We start from the raw sequence: 16,092 nt of genomic DNA on the forward strand, positions 1-16,092 counted from the left end.
GGGTTTCACCATGTTGGCCAGGCTGGTCTTGAACTCCTGACCTGAAGTGGTTCACCGCCTTGGCCTCCTAAAGTCCTGGGATTACAGGCATGAGCCACTGTACCTGGCTGTACTCTTTATCAGTGCTATCTATGTGCCTGCCTCCAACATTATCCTGCCCCTTCTCATTTGATTTGGGTTCTGAAGCCAGATACCCAGACTAGACTATAAAAGATGGCTAAGTGTGATTCTGGAGACAACTAGATGGGGCTTTTTATTGAGTAACGTGCAGGATCCTTTAGTGCAAGCTCTGTGTCACATGACTTGGTTGAACTGAAATTTTTGTGTTTTCTGGGGTCCTAGTTGTGTTTCAGATGGATAAGGGAGTACTCGTTTGCTTGTTAAGTGGCTTGTGAATAAGTAGGGAGTTACTGTGAGTCTCCTCTCGAGAAAATACAAGGACTTTAATGACAGCCTGTTGAAAGCACCTTCTTAGGTCTTTTTGAATTCAGTTTTATATTCTTTTCTTAGTAGTATCCATAGGAACTAGTTTTCTATTATATTTATTAAGCATCTCAGTTTAGTGGTCAGGCGCGGTAGCTCATGCCTGTAATCCCTGCAATTTGGGAGGCCAGAGCGACAGGGTCACTGGAGATCAGCAGGTTGTGGTGGCACACACCTGTGGTCCCAGCTACTCGGGAGGCTGAGGCAGAAGGATCTCTTGAGCCCAAGAATTTGAGGTTACAGTGAGCTATGACTGTGCCACTGTACTCCAGCCTAGGTGACAAGCAAGACTCAGTCTCTAGGGGGGAAAAAATCCAAGGTTTTTTTTTTGTTTGTTTATGTGTTTGCTTTGAGACAGAGTCTTGCTCTGTCGCCCAGGCTGGAGTGCAGTGGCACCATCACAGCTCACTGCAACCTCTGCCTCCTGGATTTGAGTAATTTTCCTGCCTCAGCCTCCTGAGTAGCTGGGATTATAGGTGCCCACCACCACGCCTGGCTAATTTTTATATTTTTAGTAGAGACGGTGTTTCACCATGTTGGCCAGGCTGGCCTTGAACTCCTGGCCTCAAGTGATTTGCCCACCTTGACCTCTCAAAGTCCTGGGATTACAGGCATGTGCCACCGTCCCCAGCCAAACCTGAGTTTTAAGATTCCAATTTAAGTTACTTAAGCAAGGAGTTTAGCTGCAAAGAGAATTTGGGGATACGGGTGTGTGAAGGAAACTACAGGGGTGGTCCGAGGCTCTTCTTCCTTTGTTTCTCCTGATGCTTGATTCACAGCCTGGCCTTTCTCCAGGAAAGCATGGCAGGATCCACTTACAAATTGGTGAAATCATGAGCCCGGGTTGTGGGGGCTGGCTCAGTGTCACTCTGCACGTCCTGGAGTGGGCCCACAGCCACTAGAAGGTCACTTTTCTTTTGCAAAGAGCCTTGTGTTGTCACAAGCCGATTTCAAAGCCAAATATGTATGTGTTAGGGGAGTGAGTTTCAGCAGACACACGTATGCACACCCACATGGGCACAGCGCCACACTGAGCCCCCGTCATTCTGGAAGCAGTCCCCTGGCCCCGGATCTGGTTGTATGTCCCATGAAGGGAGGACGAAGTTGACCTCAGCACCCTCTGTTGTCCACCAGCAGCCTGGCTTGGCACCAGCCACAGTTTGTACCTGGCCTCCAGGGTCTCTTTCCTATCCAGCTCGGCAGCTTTGACCAAGTAAAACAGAAGACTTGGTCTGCTTGCTAGCAAAATTACATTTTCCCAAATTTATTATTATTATTTTTGAGACAGAGTCTTGCTCTGTCACCCAGGCTGGAGTGCAGTGGTACGACCTTGGCTCATTGCAACCTCTGCCTCCCAGGTTCAAGGGATTCTCATGCCTCAGCCTCCTGAGTGTCTGGAATTACAAATGCACACCATCACACCTGGCTAATTTTTGTATTTTTAGTAGACACAAGGTTTCGCCATCTTGCCCAGGCCGGTCTGGAACTCCTGATCTCGGGTGATTCTCCCCACCTCGGCCTCTCAAAGCGCTGGAATTTATAGGCATGAGCTGCTGTGCCTGTCCCCTATTTCCCCAAATTTCTAATGCTTGAAGGCCAAGGGCAGAGTCAGAGCTGCAGTAATGATGGGGAGGCAGTGTCCATACAGTCATGCATATCCCCAATTATGTGACAGTCCCCGGACCTGGGAGGTCAGGTGACTTGCCTAAGGTCACGCGCTTGTCTGGGGAGCTGAGAGGGAGCCTGTTGTGGTCTCTGGCTGTCTGTGGGTTGCGTGCCCTCCATCCCACCTTCTGACTGCCTTTTGGGGAAGGCTGTGTCCCCATTCCATTGAGTCTCAGCAGGTTGCTCATTTAAGTTTCCTGCCCTCTTCCAGGCAAGAGACCCAAGAGAAGCCAAGTTGATGCTCCCTCCCTGGAACTTAAACCGTGAGCTAAGAGCCAGAAAATACTGGCGGGGCTGAAGTGCCCTCATTTCTGTCTCTTCAGATGTGGCTCCTTAACTTCCTTGGGTTTTCAGGAAATCCCATTCTGCTTTAGTTTATTTATTTATTAAGAAAAAAAATTTTTTGAGGCAGAGCCTCACTATCATCCAGACTGGAGTGCAGTGGTATGATCTTGGGTCACTGCGACATCTGCCTCCCAGGTTCAAGCAATTCTCTTGCCTCAGTAGCTGGGATTTTTGTATTTTTTATTTTTTTTTAGTAGAGATGGGGTTTCACTATGTTGGCCAGGATGGTCTCGAACTCCTGACTTCAGGTGATCTGTCTGCCTTGGCATCCCAAAGTGCTGGGATTACAGGTGTAAGCCGTGACGCCTGACCATGGTTAGTTTAACTTCAGAAATGGGTTCCTGTTTCTTGCAGCTGTATTCAGTTAACACCTGGCCATAGCCCAGCCATGGGACTCCTTAGTCTGCGGTGCTGTTTCCTCTTGTCATGCTGCCGCTATAACCTAGCAACGGTTAGAACGGTGATGGCTAGTGTCCTGGGTACCCTGGAAATGTCACAACATAGCCTCAAAGTGATAGCTACTTGATTCTGAAAGTAGGACCTGCTGGGAATCTCGGGGTAAATGTGTTGTCATCTGCTTTGATTTTTCTTGAGGCAGCCCTAGGTGTCAGCCTGGAAAATTCTAGCAGCCTGGCTTGCTAGAGCTAGCTCTGTGTTTGTTCATGGAAGGCAGCACCTGGCTGGCTGCTTCTCAATCACCTGACCATCCATTGGGTCTTGGCATCTGCTTGTGTTGAAATCATGTTCTTATTTACCTAGATATTGATATCACGGAGCAATTCCTTTTCTATATTCAGGACAGATGAATTAAAGTAAAAGACCACTTTGTCAGCCCTTAAAATATGACCATTCTGATCGTACCATTTTATGCCAGAGAGGTAGGGGTGTGTGTGTGTGTGTGTGTGTGTGTGTGTGTGTGTGTGTGTGTGTGTGTGTATAGATTGGGGAGGGGAGAAGCTTTTATTGGCAAGACTATCTGAAGGTCTCATTCAGTGGAATATTTTGTTGAATAGAATCTAGCATGCAGCCGTTTCAAAAATACGCACTTACTCACAGATTCATCAAACGCTTACACGAGATGAAGAGATGAATGAGACTGTCTGATCTGTCGCTGCGGGCTCAGTTTTGTCTCTGGAAGGTCTCTCTCTCTCTTCAGGGATGGCAGTTGGCCTTTCAGCCTGGACAATGCTGGCTGGTTTTCCCCAAGCAGGGCTTTTGTCCCGAGCTGTTGCTTTTACCTGGGCTTGATCTTCAAGGGAAAAAGAGGTAGGAGGCGGAGGGGAGCTCAGAAGAAGGAAGCCCCCGTCTTTGGCCTGCACTGTGTCCTTTCACTCTGAGGGGTGGTCCTAAGACCCTCCCTCCAGCTCCTGGATCCCTTTCATGTTCAGAACTGCAAAGTGGAATTCTAAGGAATTGACCTAGATTCGAGTATGGAAGTCTCCTCTTCCCCTTAAGCAATGCTCAAGAAGGAATTATTTCTTGATAATCAGGTAACATTCAAATGTTATATAAACTATAGTTTTTTTTTTGAGATGGAGTTTTGCTCTTGTTGCCCAGGCTAGAGTGCAGTGGTGTGATCTCAACTCACTGCAGCCTCCACCTCCTGGGTTCAAGCAATTCTCCTACCTCAGCCTCCTGACTAGCTGGGATTACAGGCATGTGCCACCACACCCGGCTGACTTTTTCTATTTTTAGTAGACATGGGGTAGCTCCATGTTGGTCAGGCTGGTCTCGAACTCCCAACCTCAGGGATCCACTTGCCTCAGCCTTCCAAAGTACTGGGATTACAGGCATGAGCCACCGCATGCAACCCCTATAAACTAAATTTCCAGGATGTGTGTTGTGTTTAGAGCAAAGGCTCTTGTTTAGAGGAAGTGCTTAATGAAGGTAGGCCCAGCTCTGTGGAATTTCAGCTGTCCAGCATGGGCTGGTTACCTTGGGCAAGCCACTTCGGCTCTCTGGGCCTTAGCTGGGGTAAGTGTATTGGAATAGGATATGATCTCTAAATTTTCTTCCAAAAGATGTTATGGCCTTTGCAATTTATTATTCCAAGGCTTTGAATCATCTCCAGTAAAACTTGAGCAAATGTAACCATTTAATGATATACTGGAAACTATATCTATAGTAGTACCTCTTTATTAAAAAATGCTTATGTTTTAGTTAGGGATACATTCACACGTTCACACGTGTGTGTCTGTATGTGTGTATGTGTATATTATATATGTGTCTCGATGCTGATCGTAAACTCTTTTGTTGTTGTAGTTCACAGAAATAAAAACCTGAAAATATTTAAACCAAATCACCAATACAGGGAAATAGGCCCTTGGGGTCTGCATTTTCCAGCTACCTGCCTCTTGCTTTGGGGCCAGTTTCCATGCCCTTCTTTGACACAGTGTCACCTGTGGAGCTGCTTAGTTCACTATTGCGTGGAGCAGAGTTTTCTCTGTGGGACTTTGAGACCAAGAAAGTACTTCAAACAATGTTTTTTTTTTTTTTTTTGGGACGGAGTTTCGCTTTTGTTACCCAGGCTGGAGTGCAATGGCACGATCTCGGCTCACTGCAACCTCCGCCTCCTGGGTTCAGGCAATTCTCCTGCCTCAGCCTCCTGAGTAGCTGGGATTACAGGCACGCGCCACCATGCCCAGCTAATTTTTTGTATTTTTAGTAGAGACGGGGTTTCACCGTGCTGACCAGGATGGTCTCGATCTCTTGACCTCGTGATCCACCCGCCTCGGCCTCCCAAAGTGCTGGGATTACAGGCATGAGCCACCGCGCCCGGCCCTCAAACAATGTTTTTAAGCCATGCTAGTTCACAGTGGAGGAGCTCGGCAGGGCCCTGTTCTAGTGCAGCAGTCTGTCCACATTGGGGTCACATGTTTCTCTCTTCCCTTCTTGTTTGTGCACACTGCACTGTGTGCTCTTGGATACCATCAACACATTGATTGCCTTGTACTGATACATTAATCCAGTTTGTACAGCTGGTAGACCCTCCTGCCCTGTCTGCCTTATTCAAAAATATTCCACGATCACAGAACAGGCTGTTAAAAATCAGGGGCCGCATGGCGATTCCTCAAGGATCTAGAAATATAAATATCATTTGACCCAGCAATCCCATTACTGGGCATATACCCAAAGGATTATAAATCATTCTACTCTAAAGACACATGCACATGTATGTTTATCGCGTCAGTGTTCACAGTAGCAAAGACTTGGACCCAACCCAAATACTCATCAGTGATAGACTGGATAAAGAAAATGTGGCACATATACACTATGGAATACTATGCAGTCATAAAAAAAAAAGATGAGTTTATGTCCTTTGCAGGGACATGGATGAAGCTGGAAACCATCATTTTCAGCAAACTGACACAAGAACAGAAAACCAAACACTGCATGTTCTCACTCATGGGAATTGAACAATGAGAACACATGGACACAGGGAGGATAGCATAACACACTGGGGCCTGTTGGGGGGTGGGGGACTAGGGGAGGGATAGCAGGGGGTTGGGGGATTGGGGAGGAATAACATTAGGAGAAATACTGAATGTAGATGACGGGGGATGGATGCAGCAAGCCATCACCATGGCACGTGTATACCTATGTAACAAAACTGCACATTCGGCACATGTACCCCAGAACTTAAAGTATAATAAAAAAAATCAGGGGCTGTTTATAATTACTCATGGGTGCATCTCAGGACTCTTTCCAGTGATGTGCGGCCGGGGGAGAGATCAACAGGTATCCGGCTGCCCTTCATGTCTCCAGCCCCCAGAGTCAGATTTTCAGGTTCGTTCAAACAACTCAGTTGCTCCCATGATAGACCTTATAATACAAGCATATTGTAAATTGAGCTTGCTAAAAATATTTGGAAGCCACAGATGTAGTGAAAAGGGCACAGATTTTAGAGGCAGGCAGTTCTGGATTTGAGACTTCGTTTCCATCATTTGGTACCCATACAGTCTCTGGCAAAGGAATTCGGCCCTCTAATGCCGAATTGTCTCATCTGTAAAATGGGTCTGTTCTCTGGCAGCCAGGATCTTTTTTTTTAGAGTCAAGGTCTTGCTCTGTCCTTCAGGCTGGAGTATAGTTGTGTGATCATAGCTTGCTGCAGTCTCTAACTCCTGGACCAAAGGGATCCTCCTGAGTCAGCCTCCCATGTAGCTGGGATTACAAGCGCACACCACCATACCTGGCTAGGCAGGACATTTTTACAGAATTTAGATGTGTGGACAATGGGCTTACTTTTGTGCCTGACACATAACAGTATATTCAACAAATGGTAGTTATCATTATGCTTTTCATGCTGATAATTAAAGTGTTACAGTTCAGGGGTGTCCAATCTTTTAGCTTCCCTGGGCCGCATTGGAAGAAGAAGAACCGTCTTGGGCCACATATAAAATACACTAACACTAATGATAATTGATTACCTAAAAAAAAAAAAAAGAAAAGAGAGAAAAAGAAAGAAATCACAACAAAATCTCATAGCGTCTTAAGAAAGCTTACGAATTTGTGTTGGGCCTCATTCCAAGATGTCTTGGCTGCATGCAGCCTAGGAGCTGTGGACAAGGTTGTTTTACACTGTAGAAATATAGATATTTTATTGCATTTGCATATTTCCTTCTGTGGTGGACATAGCATGTGCATATCCTGATAAATCTATTTTCCTATAATGCAGAGATTTCAGCAGATTGTAATGACATTCCTCTTTCTGCTACATTTTTTGCAGCAAATTTATTTTCTTTCATTTTTAAAATGTGTGAAGCCTTAACAGAATAATTTCTTATACTTTGGTTTTTTTCTAGTAGAAAAAAAAAATCAGAGCCGGTGGGAATTGCGTTTATACACTGGGACCCCAAAGTGCTGCTTTATTTTTATGTACTGACTCGTTGGGGGTTGGCTGTCGAAATCCTTGCTCTTAGAAATGCATTTGAGCCCCTGGGAAACTGAATAGGGAAAAAAGAGCTAATTAAAAAAGCTGCCATCCACCTCCTCTAATTAACTTGCACTCTGCTCCCAAGAGAGGATTCAGAGATACGAAAACAAGGCAGGCAGCACCGGAAGGGAATGCCATCCTCGTGGTCCATGTGGCCCCTGGTGTTTTGATGCAGAAATCGTTCATAGTGAACAGGCAAGGGACCACAAAGGAGCTTGGTGTGCCCTGGCCACCCCATGCTCTGCCTTCCACACAGAGTGATAGTGAGCGGCGGTCCCTCTGGGCAGGTGTGCAGGCTGGGCAGCTGCTGCAGCGGAGACCTCATTGGAATTCAGCAGCTAGAACCGAGGGGCATCCGGCCCTCCCTGTTGCTTGCTTGTGCTGTTGAGAAAGAGCAGGGCCTTTTGTACTTCAGAGCCTGGTGTCGCCAGTGCCCAGGAATGCAGGAGCCAGGGGGCAGATGAGCCCTCAGGCTTTCCCCAAATCTCTGCGTGAGTGGGGCAGCCTCGGGGCCTCTGGACACCGGAGAAGCTCACAGCATCTGTGGCTGGTGGTGCAGCTAACTTTTTTGGTGACATTGAAAGAGATTTAGATCCAAGAGATACCAGCAGGGGAATTAGGGGTGGGAATTTGGGCGACAGAGGCCGTTCTTCAGCAGAAATGGCCTATGCCTCCTGGCAGACGTGGTCCCCAGTGGAATGGGCCCGGTGGATGTGGACAGCGGTGACCAGCAGTGGGGACTCCAGTCTGCTGCACCAGGGAGGCTCTGGAAAAAGGCAAGTTAACTCTGTATCGTGTCTGTGTTGCTCATGTTGATGCAGTGCTCGGGGCCTGGTGAGGAAGCTGGTTCCCAGGGCTATACCCGGGGCCCTGCAGCAGGCCGCCAGGCTGATCCGAACTCTCATTCTTCTTTGTGGCTCAGTTGTATGACCTCCTTTTGTTTTCCACACGGATAAACAGATGCTTCAGGTACCTCTATCTGTTGTGCAAGTGTGGATCTTACATTATCCCCACAGACAAAAGCTAAGCCCTTTGATATTAATGAGTGTTTGTAAGAAGTCAATATCTTCTGTTGTGTTTGCATGAATTATTTCCTCATGAAATTTAATAGTAGACTGGCTTTGGCTCATTGGACCCCATCAAAAGCAGCGATGATGTTTCTTTTAAACCCTTTGGTTCCCTGGAGGCTTTGTGACTGGTTGGAGGCGCCAAGGTCCTTGCGCGGGTGGAGGGGGACAAGGGGGTCTTTGGCGCTGATGAAGTAACTCACTAACAAACTAGTTGTAAAAGCATTGATACAGACTTTCTGAAGGGAACTTACCAAAATGCTCTTTCCTCTGGTCCCAGCGGATAGTGGAGGGATTGGTTTGGTTCCTGGTGCTCTCTGCCAGCTGGCTGTGGACTTTAGAAGATGGTGACCTCTCCTGGGGTCCCTGGTCCTTTAGTCCTTGTGGAAGCTCGCCAATGTGAACATCTCACAGCGTTGGGTGGCGTGGCTCGGTGACACCGGTGCAGCTTGGTGCACGTACTGTCCATACTCACCTGCCAGGTCACCCTGATTTCATGTCTTCACCAGGTGTGCTTGCTGGGATCATTTGTGCCAATCAGCCACCCTAAGTGTCCACCCTCTTGATAATTAACCCCCTCGTTGCAAATGACTAAATCAATATTTTGGTCGGTTTAACCCTTCCAAAATGGACTCAGCCCAGCTGCTGCTGCTGCCCGGTGCTAGCTGTCCTCTGAGGCAAGGCTGGGCTCTGGACCGCAGGCCGTTGGCATCTTGAGCATAGGAGGAGCCGGCTTGGTACTGGGGGGAGGCTTATTATTTCTGGCTTAAAATTGAGTCACCGGTGGCAGCAGGGTGATAGAGAGGGCTGTCTGTTGGTTCTTCCTCTTCTTCTTTTTAATTTTTTTAAGAGACAGGGTCTTTCTCTATCACCCAGGCTGGGGTGTATTGGCACAGTCATAGCTCACTGCAGCCTCAAACTTCTGGGCTCAAGTGATCCTCCTGCCTCGCCCTCCCTAGTAGTTGAGACCATAGGCATGTGCCACCAAGCCTGGCTAATATTTTTAGTTTTAGTTTTTATAGAAATAGGGCCTCACTGTGTTGCCCAGGCTGGTCTCAAACACCTGACATCAAGCGCTCCTCCCACCTCAGTCTCCCAAAGCGCTGGGATCAGAGGCTTGAGACACTGCATCTGGCCTGCTGGTTCTTCTTCAGTGCAGGCCAAGGCTTGGCCAGTGGCTTCTCCTTGTTAGTGGGCAGAATTTCTCCAGATGGATTTTCTGTCCAGTTTTCTGGATGAAGAGCCTTCCTTGAGAACAGACTTTCCTGCAGACCAGCGAGGGCCATTTTTTTTTCACTGTATCGGGGTTGGTGGCTGTGCTTTGTGTCGGTCTGATGCACCCTCTGCCTGGCCGGCTGGCTTCATTCATTCACTCCATCCACCCAGTCACCAGATGTTCATTCCCGGCGCTCTGCTGTAGGCTCGGGGATGCTGTGAGAAACAAGGCCAGCTGCCTTCTTGTCTTTTGATCTCAGTAAAAGAGAAAGACAGTAAACACCACTAGAATAAGTCCATGCTCACAAGTTACGAGAGGTGCTGAGAAGGCAGGGCAGTGGAGAGAATGATGGGGTGGGATCCTGTGGGTGAGTTGGCACCATGGCATTGAACATGCAAATGCCTCTCTCTCTCTTTGAACCCACACCCGATAACGAGCGTGTGTGGCAGTTCATCCAGAATCTGCCCTGTGTGTATTTGCCACTAAGGCAAGAAGCGTGTATTTCCAGTAGAGCTGAGTTCAAAGAATACATCATTTGTGCACAGTCAGAGCCACTGATAAGATTCACCCTTGGGAATCACAACTGAGAAAATTACTTTCCTCTCATCTGTCCCTGCACAGTTTAATTGAGCAGCGAGCTAGAACCCACCACTGGCTCTGGGTCCGAAGGCCACGCTTGCTTAGCAGAACTGGCCCTGGGCCCCTGTCTAACCTGTGCTGCTTCTCCCTCTCTCTCATCAGGAGTTCTGATTCTGAAGAGGCATTTGAGACCCCGGAGTCAACGACCCCTGTCAAAGCTCCATCTGCTCCACCCCCGCCGCCCCCCGAAGTCATCCCAGAACCTGAGGTCAGCGCACAGCCACCCCTGGAAGAACCAGGTAACCAAGGGCAGGGAGGCCCCGGAGAGCCCTGTGGCCGTGAGCCCCGGGGGAGATTAGCAACAGTTCCTCTGGTGCAGGCTGCAAGCGAGCACCCACCCCAGGGGGCTGAGTTGGCCTCTTGGCTTTGAGTTGTGCTTGATGTGGCTTCTGTAGTTGTCTTGAAAATGTAGGGTAAAGAGATACATTGGATTATTCTGCATTTGCTTTGCAGTATTTGAGGGGCGGCCTCTGGGGAGATTGGGTTCTGGAGGGCAGTGGGTCTCGGAAGTTCACAGCATAGTCTTGGATTCCAGCTCTTGGCCCCTTGCTTTTGTAAGAGCGTTCATTCTGGACAGCCCTGTAATCTACATGTGTATTCCCAGCACCAGGCTTTGGGAAGGAAGGTAGTAAGGGGTGAGGATAGAGGGGTAGACATTCACAGCAGACCATGGTGGTTTGTTTATTCCCCATTAATCTAATGTCACCTGATTTCTTATTACTTTCCCACATCTCTTCTCCCTTAGTGTGAGTGAAAACACCTTGATGTTCCTTTTAGACGGGTCATTAGTGGACAGGTGGAACAAATCCCCTCCCCAGGCCACCCCTGGGGGGCATTCTGCGCCTCCCACAGTTACACCAGCACAGAGAACCATCTCTCACATGGAAGATGAATAGGCGCCTGGAAGAGATGGGGCCTGTCAGAGAGGGCCCCACAGGCCGGCCAGGGGGCCAGGTGGCATTGTCCTTAGACCTGGACAGCTCTGGGCCCCACACCTTAGAGGACCCCACTGTGGCCTTCCTTGGCCCACAGCCCTCCCATGTGATGAGGAGTCTGCAGGGCCAGACCCCTTCTAGACCACACAGTGGATTCCTGGGAGTGGTCACTGCCAGGGTCCCCTTTGTCCCCTTCTCCTGGCCCTTCCTCCTGAGGGCAAACGGTACCTAAGAAGGAGCCAAGGATGGGGCTGGGCTCCTCCACTGTGCTCTTGCCCTGGCCGGGAGCCAGGTAAACTGTACAATAAAATAACATTTTGACCTTGATGCTGGTTTTAGAAAGAAATGGGTGGAATTCTTTTTATCTGCCCTGGGTTCTAGCAGCCCATTGTTTTGGGAAGGATGTACACTCCCGGGGCATTGTTCCTAAACCAGTAAGTCCCTGTGCTGGGGCAAGGGGGCAGGACAGTGTTCATGAGAGCTGACACCTTTGCTGGAGTTCGACAAAATCTGCTCCCGTGTCCCCCATCTGTGACAGCTCATCAGCCCGCAGCAGTGTCTGGATTCAGCTGACCAGGGTAAACACCGGGCTCCAGAAGGATAGTGACTGGTATTTCTTTGATTTGAAGATAGAGAAGAGCCAGGAGCGCTGTCTATAGTTCTCAGAAAGTTATTTGCATCTCTGCCTTTATTTTGTATGATAAAGCATATAAAACTGTATTTCCCATAATATTTTTTAAAAAGTCACCCATAATTTTTAATGGTAGGTTGCTGAATGACAAATACATTGTAATCTCTAGGTCAAATGTGTGATTAAGAATAAAGTATTCTTGGCCAGGCGCGATGGCTCACCCCTGTAATCCCAGCACTTGGGGAGGCAAGGCAGGCGGATCATGATGTCAGGAGTTCAAGACCAGCCTGGCCAACATAGTGAAACCCCTTCTCTACTAAAAATACAAACATTAGCTGGGTGTGGTGGTGCACACCTGTAGTCCTAGCTACTCGAGAGGCTGAGGCAGGAGAATCACTTGAACCTGGAAGGCGGAGGTTGTAGTGAGCCTAGATCATGCCACTGCACTCCAGCCTGGGCGACAGAGGGAGACTCCATCTCAAAAAAAAGAAAAAAGAAAAGGAAACAGTTTAGAAGAGAATGATGGCATATTACAGGGCATGTTCCATCCCCAGACGCCAAGGAGAGTGCAGAGAAAGCCACTTCTGGCCACAGGCATGTCTCCTGGGATTCCCAATGTCCTGCCAGCTCCTGGAGAACAGGATGCCACTCTGGTCTTTTCTTTGGTATGGTCCTTCTTCCTTCTGCCTAACTTCCTTTCAGCAAAGCAAAGAACAATCTCCGTTCTTAAAAACGAACATGCGCAATACCCACCTCTCTGTTAGCTGGCAGTTACTAAAAGAATGAGCATTATTGAGGATTAAGAGAGAACCCCCACCCCAAGGGAAGGGGCTGGAAAGTTAATTGCTGCGTAGTCACAGCCCCTCAGAACCTTTGATTACACCCATTGGAGTGTTTGAACGTGGACTTTATGCTTCCCCTCCTTTGAAAATGGCAGCAAGCCTAGCTGTGTAAGGGTTGTACACTGAGGAGACTTACGGTTGGAACTGTGTCTGCTGAAAGCCCCCCCTAGCTTGGGCTGTACAAAGATTCATTTGATTTGCTGCCCTGGTAGAAAACCACCTCCCAGATGGAGGGTCCCCTCGTCCATTCTGTAGACCAGCATGGGGCATTACAAAGGCGTGGGAAGGCAGCTGTGCTTGCTAGCATAGGTGGCTAGAGGAGAAGAAAGATTCGTTCTGAGAACCACAGGAAAGAAGGGCGCCAGGGGGAAATCTATTGTTCACTTTCCTCTGCACAGTGCCTGGAATATGGCAAAAGGTGCTGCGAGAACCACGTGAAGTAAAGACAAGACCTTTGGCTGTGAATAAAGATGTGGTTTTTCGTCCTGCCAACCTACATTTTATAAAGCACTCACTTGCCCTACATTGGGTCCTGCCAGCGTCTCTGTGCTCTCTGGGATGGAAGATGTGGGCTGGAGCAGCCCTGCCAGCCTGTTCTGAGGGCTGTAGCCTGGACCACACTCCCAAGGCAGAGGATGGGGCAAAGGACTGCACCTGCCGCCAGCTGGGGCGGGCCAGGACTTCGCTCATCTGAGCGCAGTTCCCTTATCTGTAAAATGAAGAGGGTGATCTGTGAGTCCCTTCAGATCCTTCCTGCCCTGGCCTTCCGCGGTCGTGTGAACAGAATGCTTGGCTGAGGTACAGTGACTGTGTTGTGAGAACTCAAAACTGGCCACTGAGGGGCATAAATGCACGTCATGTAATTAAATAATGGCTCCAAATCAAGCATTTGCCTTGTCAGGGCTGTGCTAGGTCCTCTGAGTGTTTCGTCTCCCACGCAGGTGAGGGAGGATTGGCTGCATGCACACAGCATCTCTGTACAGTGGATATCTTCCCCTGATTCCCAGTGACACGCAGAGGTTACGGACCTCGTGCGCCGTCTCGCAGCCGATGAGGGGCTCTAGTGTCAGAACCCAGGCCTCTCCACCTCCAAGCCCAGCTCCCTTCCATTTGGAGCCAGACTGCTTTCCGCGAAGGTGCAGTGAGCTGATGCCTTTGTGCACCTAGCCTGGGGCAGGCACTTAGTAGGTGTTGAGCGAAAGTCGTTGCTGAACCTGCCATTGCTCAGATGTGTGCTGGGGCAGTCCTGCCAGTCTGTCCTGAGAGCTGCAGCCTGGGCCACGTCCCCGGGGCAGAGGATGGAGCAAAGGACTGCAAGTCAGTGGATGGTCAGTGGGGGTGACATGGCAGGGGAGCCGAGGCAGGTCCCCTCGAATAGTGCTCACCTGCCCTTCAGGGACATTGATGAACGTTGGGGAATGCAGCTTCTTTACTCGTTCTTGCGAGAAGACTGCCAAGCCCAGGGAAAGGCCCATGCTGGGGCCTCAGAGGTGATGGGAGCCTCCCTGTGCCCTGCGTGCCTACACCTTTCCTCTCTCTCCGGGACATGGTCCCGCCAGGCACTGATTGTGACACTACACTTGGGGGCCCGAGCCATCAAGCCAGGGGTATACGGGTTCACAGCCACCAGATCCTAGCACCAGTGCCCTCACCTGGCACTGACTGTGCTTCAAGTGGCTGGTAGTGGACAGCTCTCTTCACATTGACTTGGAATGGAGCTCAGTGCCCAGCCTGGCTGCAGAGCACCCGGTGGCTTCCATTCTCCTTGGGTCTGCTGCTGGTCGTTGTACACACTGTCACCTGCCTTCATCTCTGAGCAGCCCATGTGTCGGTGTTCCCTGAAGCCACAGGAGACTCTGCTGTCATAGGGTGGGGCAGCCCAGAACTCAGCCTGTGGCAGGGACATACAAGTGGGTGTCACCATGGCATGTGAAGAGCTGGGGGCATGGCTGCCTTTTCCTGGCACCTGCTGTGCTCACGGACTCTCCCTCCCCACCTGCGCAGAATGCCCGACGACAGCTGATGACAGCACACTGCCTTAGGTCTGACCAGGCGGCTATCACAACATAACCACAGGCTGGGCACCTGTTAACAACAGAAACATATTGCTCACAGTTCTGGAGGCTAGGAAGTCCAAGATCAAGGCTCTGGCAGATGTGGTGTCTAGGGAGGGTGGTGTCTGCTTTCTGTTCGCAGACAGCACCTCCTCCCGGTGTCCTTGCATGGTGGAAGGACACACAGTCTTCTTCAGGCCTCTTTTGTAAGGGCACTAATCCCACTCATGAGGACACTGCCCCCATGAGCTCATCACCTCCCAAAGGCCCCACCTCCTGATGCCATCACCTTATGTGAGGATTTCAACATAGGGATTTTGGGGACCCACACATTTGGACCAGAGCACACAGCGAGCTGAGGCCGAGACTTTTCAGGCCTGGGTCTGGTTACCACAGGCACTTGAACCCTTTTTGACCGGCTGCTCCCTCTTCACGATGTGAGTGTTTCATGTGCCCAGGTCCAGGGAACAGATGAGATCACTGAGGATTCTGATGCAGCCCAGGCAGAGGCTGGCACTGCACCCAGGGGCCCCTGGGCATTGAGCCAGGGGTATATGGGTTCACAGCCACAGATCCAAGACCCGTTCATCCCAGGCTGAGGGGACGGTGGAGAGTTTGGGGGCTGCTAGCCAGGTGAGGAAGTGGGAGTATGGCGACCTCACCCGCCTGCAGTGACTGTGTTCACATGGGGGGATGGTGACCTCATGTGTCCTGTGCCCCTTGGATGGAGACACCAACAACCTGGCAGGGCCCCAACCCTCTGGTCGCATGTTCACTTCCTGTAATGACCTCGCTGGAGGGGCTGGAGTGCACTCCACGTCAGCCACACAGGCACAGTGGGCCACGAATGGACTATGGGGGACTCTCGCAGACCCCAGTGGCTCAGCCATTATCCTTCTGGGAAGACAGGGGTGTAACCAGACCCCACAGGTGTTCCCTGTTATGGACAATGTTTGGCGATGTAATGGAACAATAGTAACACTGCAGGGGAGGTCCTAGAGACAGTGACATGAGGCACAGCAAGGTTAAGGAACTTTGGCCAAAGACAGCGTGCTGATGAGTGGCAGAGCCAAGGTTTCCACCGCTTTTTATCTGACTCTGGACTCTGAAACCGACATCTTTTGAATCTGACGTCATGTTAGTGGTCTACCTTTGTGCTGTCTTCTTTAGCTTTTAAAGAAAGCACTTAGGCAGGGTGCAGTGGCTCATGTCTGTAATCCCAACACTTTGGGAGGTCAGGGTGGGCAGATCACGAAGTCAGGAGATCAAGACCATCTTTTTT

The 16,092-nt window shown here is 49.8% G+C and overlaps 1 protein-coding gene across 26 annotated transcripts in view; it reads left to right on the plus strand.

Moving 5' to 3' along the window:
* Positions 1–16,092, plus strand: part of TACC2 (transforming acidic coiled-coil containing protein 2) — a 259,898-nt gene that overhangs the window by 184,992 nt on the left and 58,814 nt on the right. For all 26 annotated transcript variants that reach the window (XM_017508626.2, XM_037731397.1, XM_017508606.2 and 23 more), the window contains one exon: positions 10,451–10,587. In XM_017508626.2, coding sequence (XP_017364115.1) covers positions 10,451–10,587 — 137 coding nt within the window. The remainder of the gene's footprint in view (positions 1–10,450; positions 10,588–16,092) is intronic.

This window comes from Cebus imitator, unplaced genomic scaffold, assembly GCF_001604975.1.
Source record: "Cebus imitator isolate Cc_AM_T3 unplaced genomic scaffold, Cebus_imitator-1.0 Scaffold396, whole genome shotgun sequence".
NCBI lineage: Eukaryota > Metazoa > Chordata > Mammalia > Primates > Cebidae > Cebus > Cebus imitator.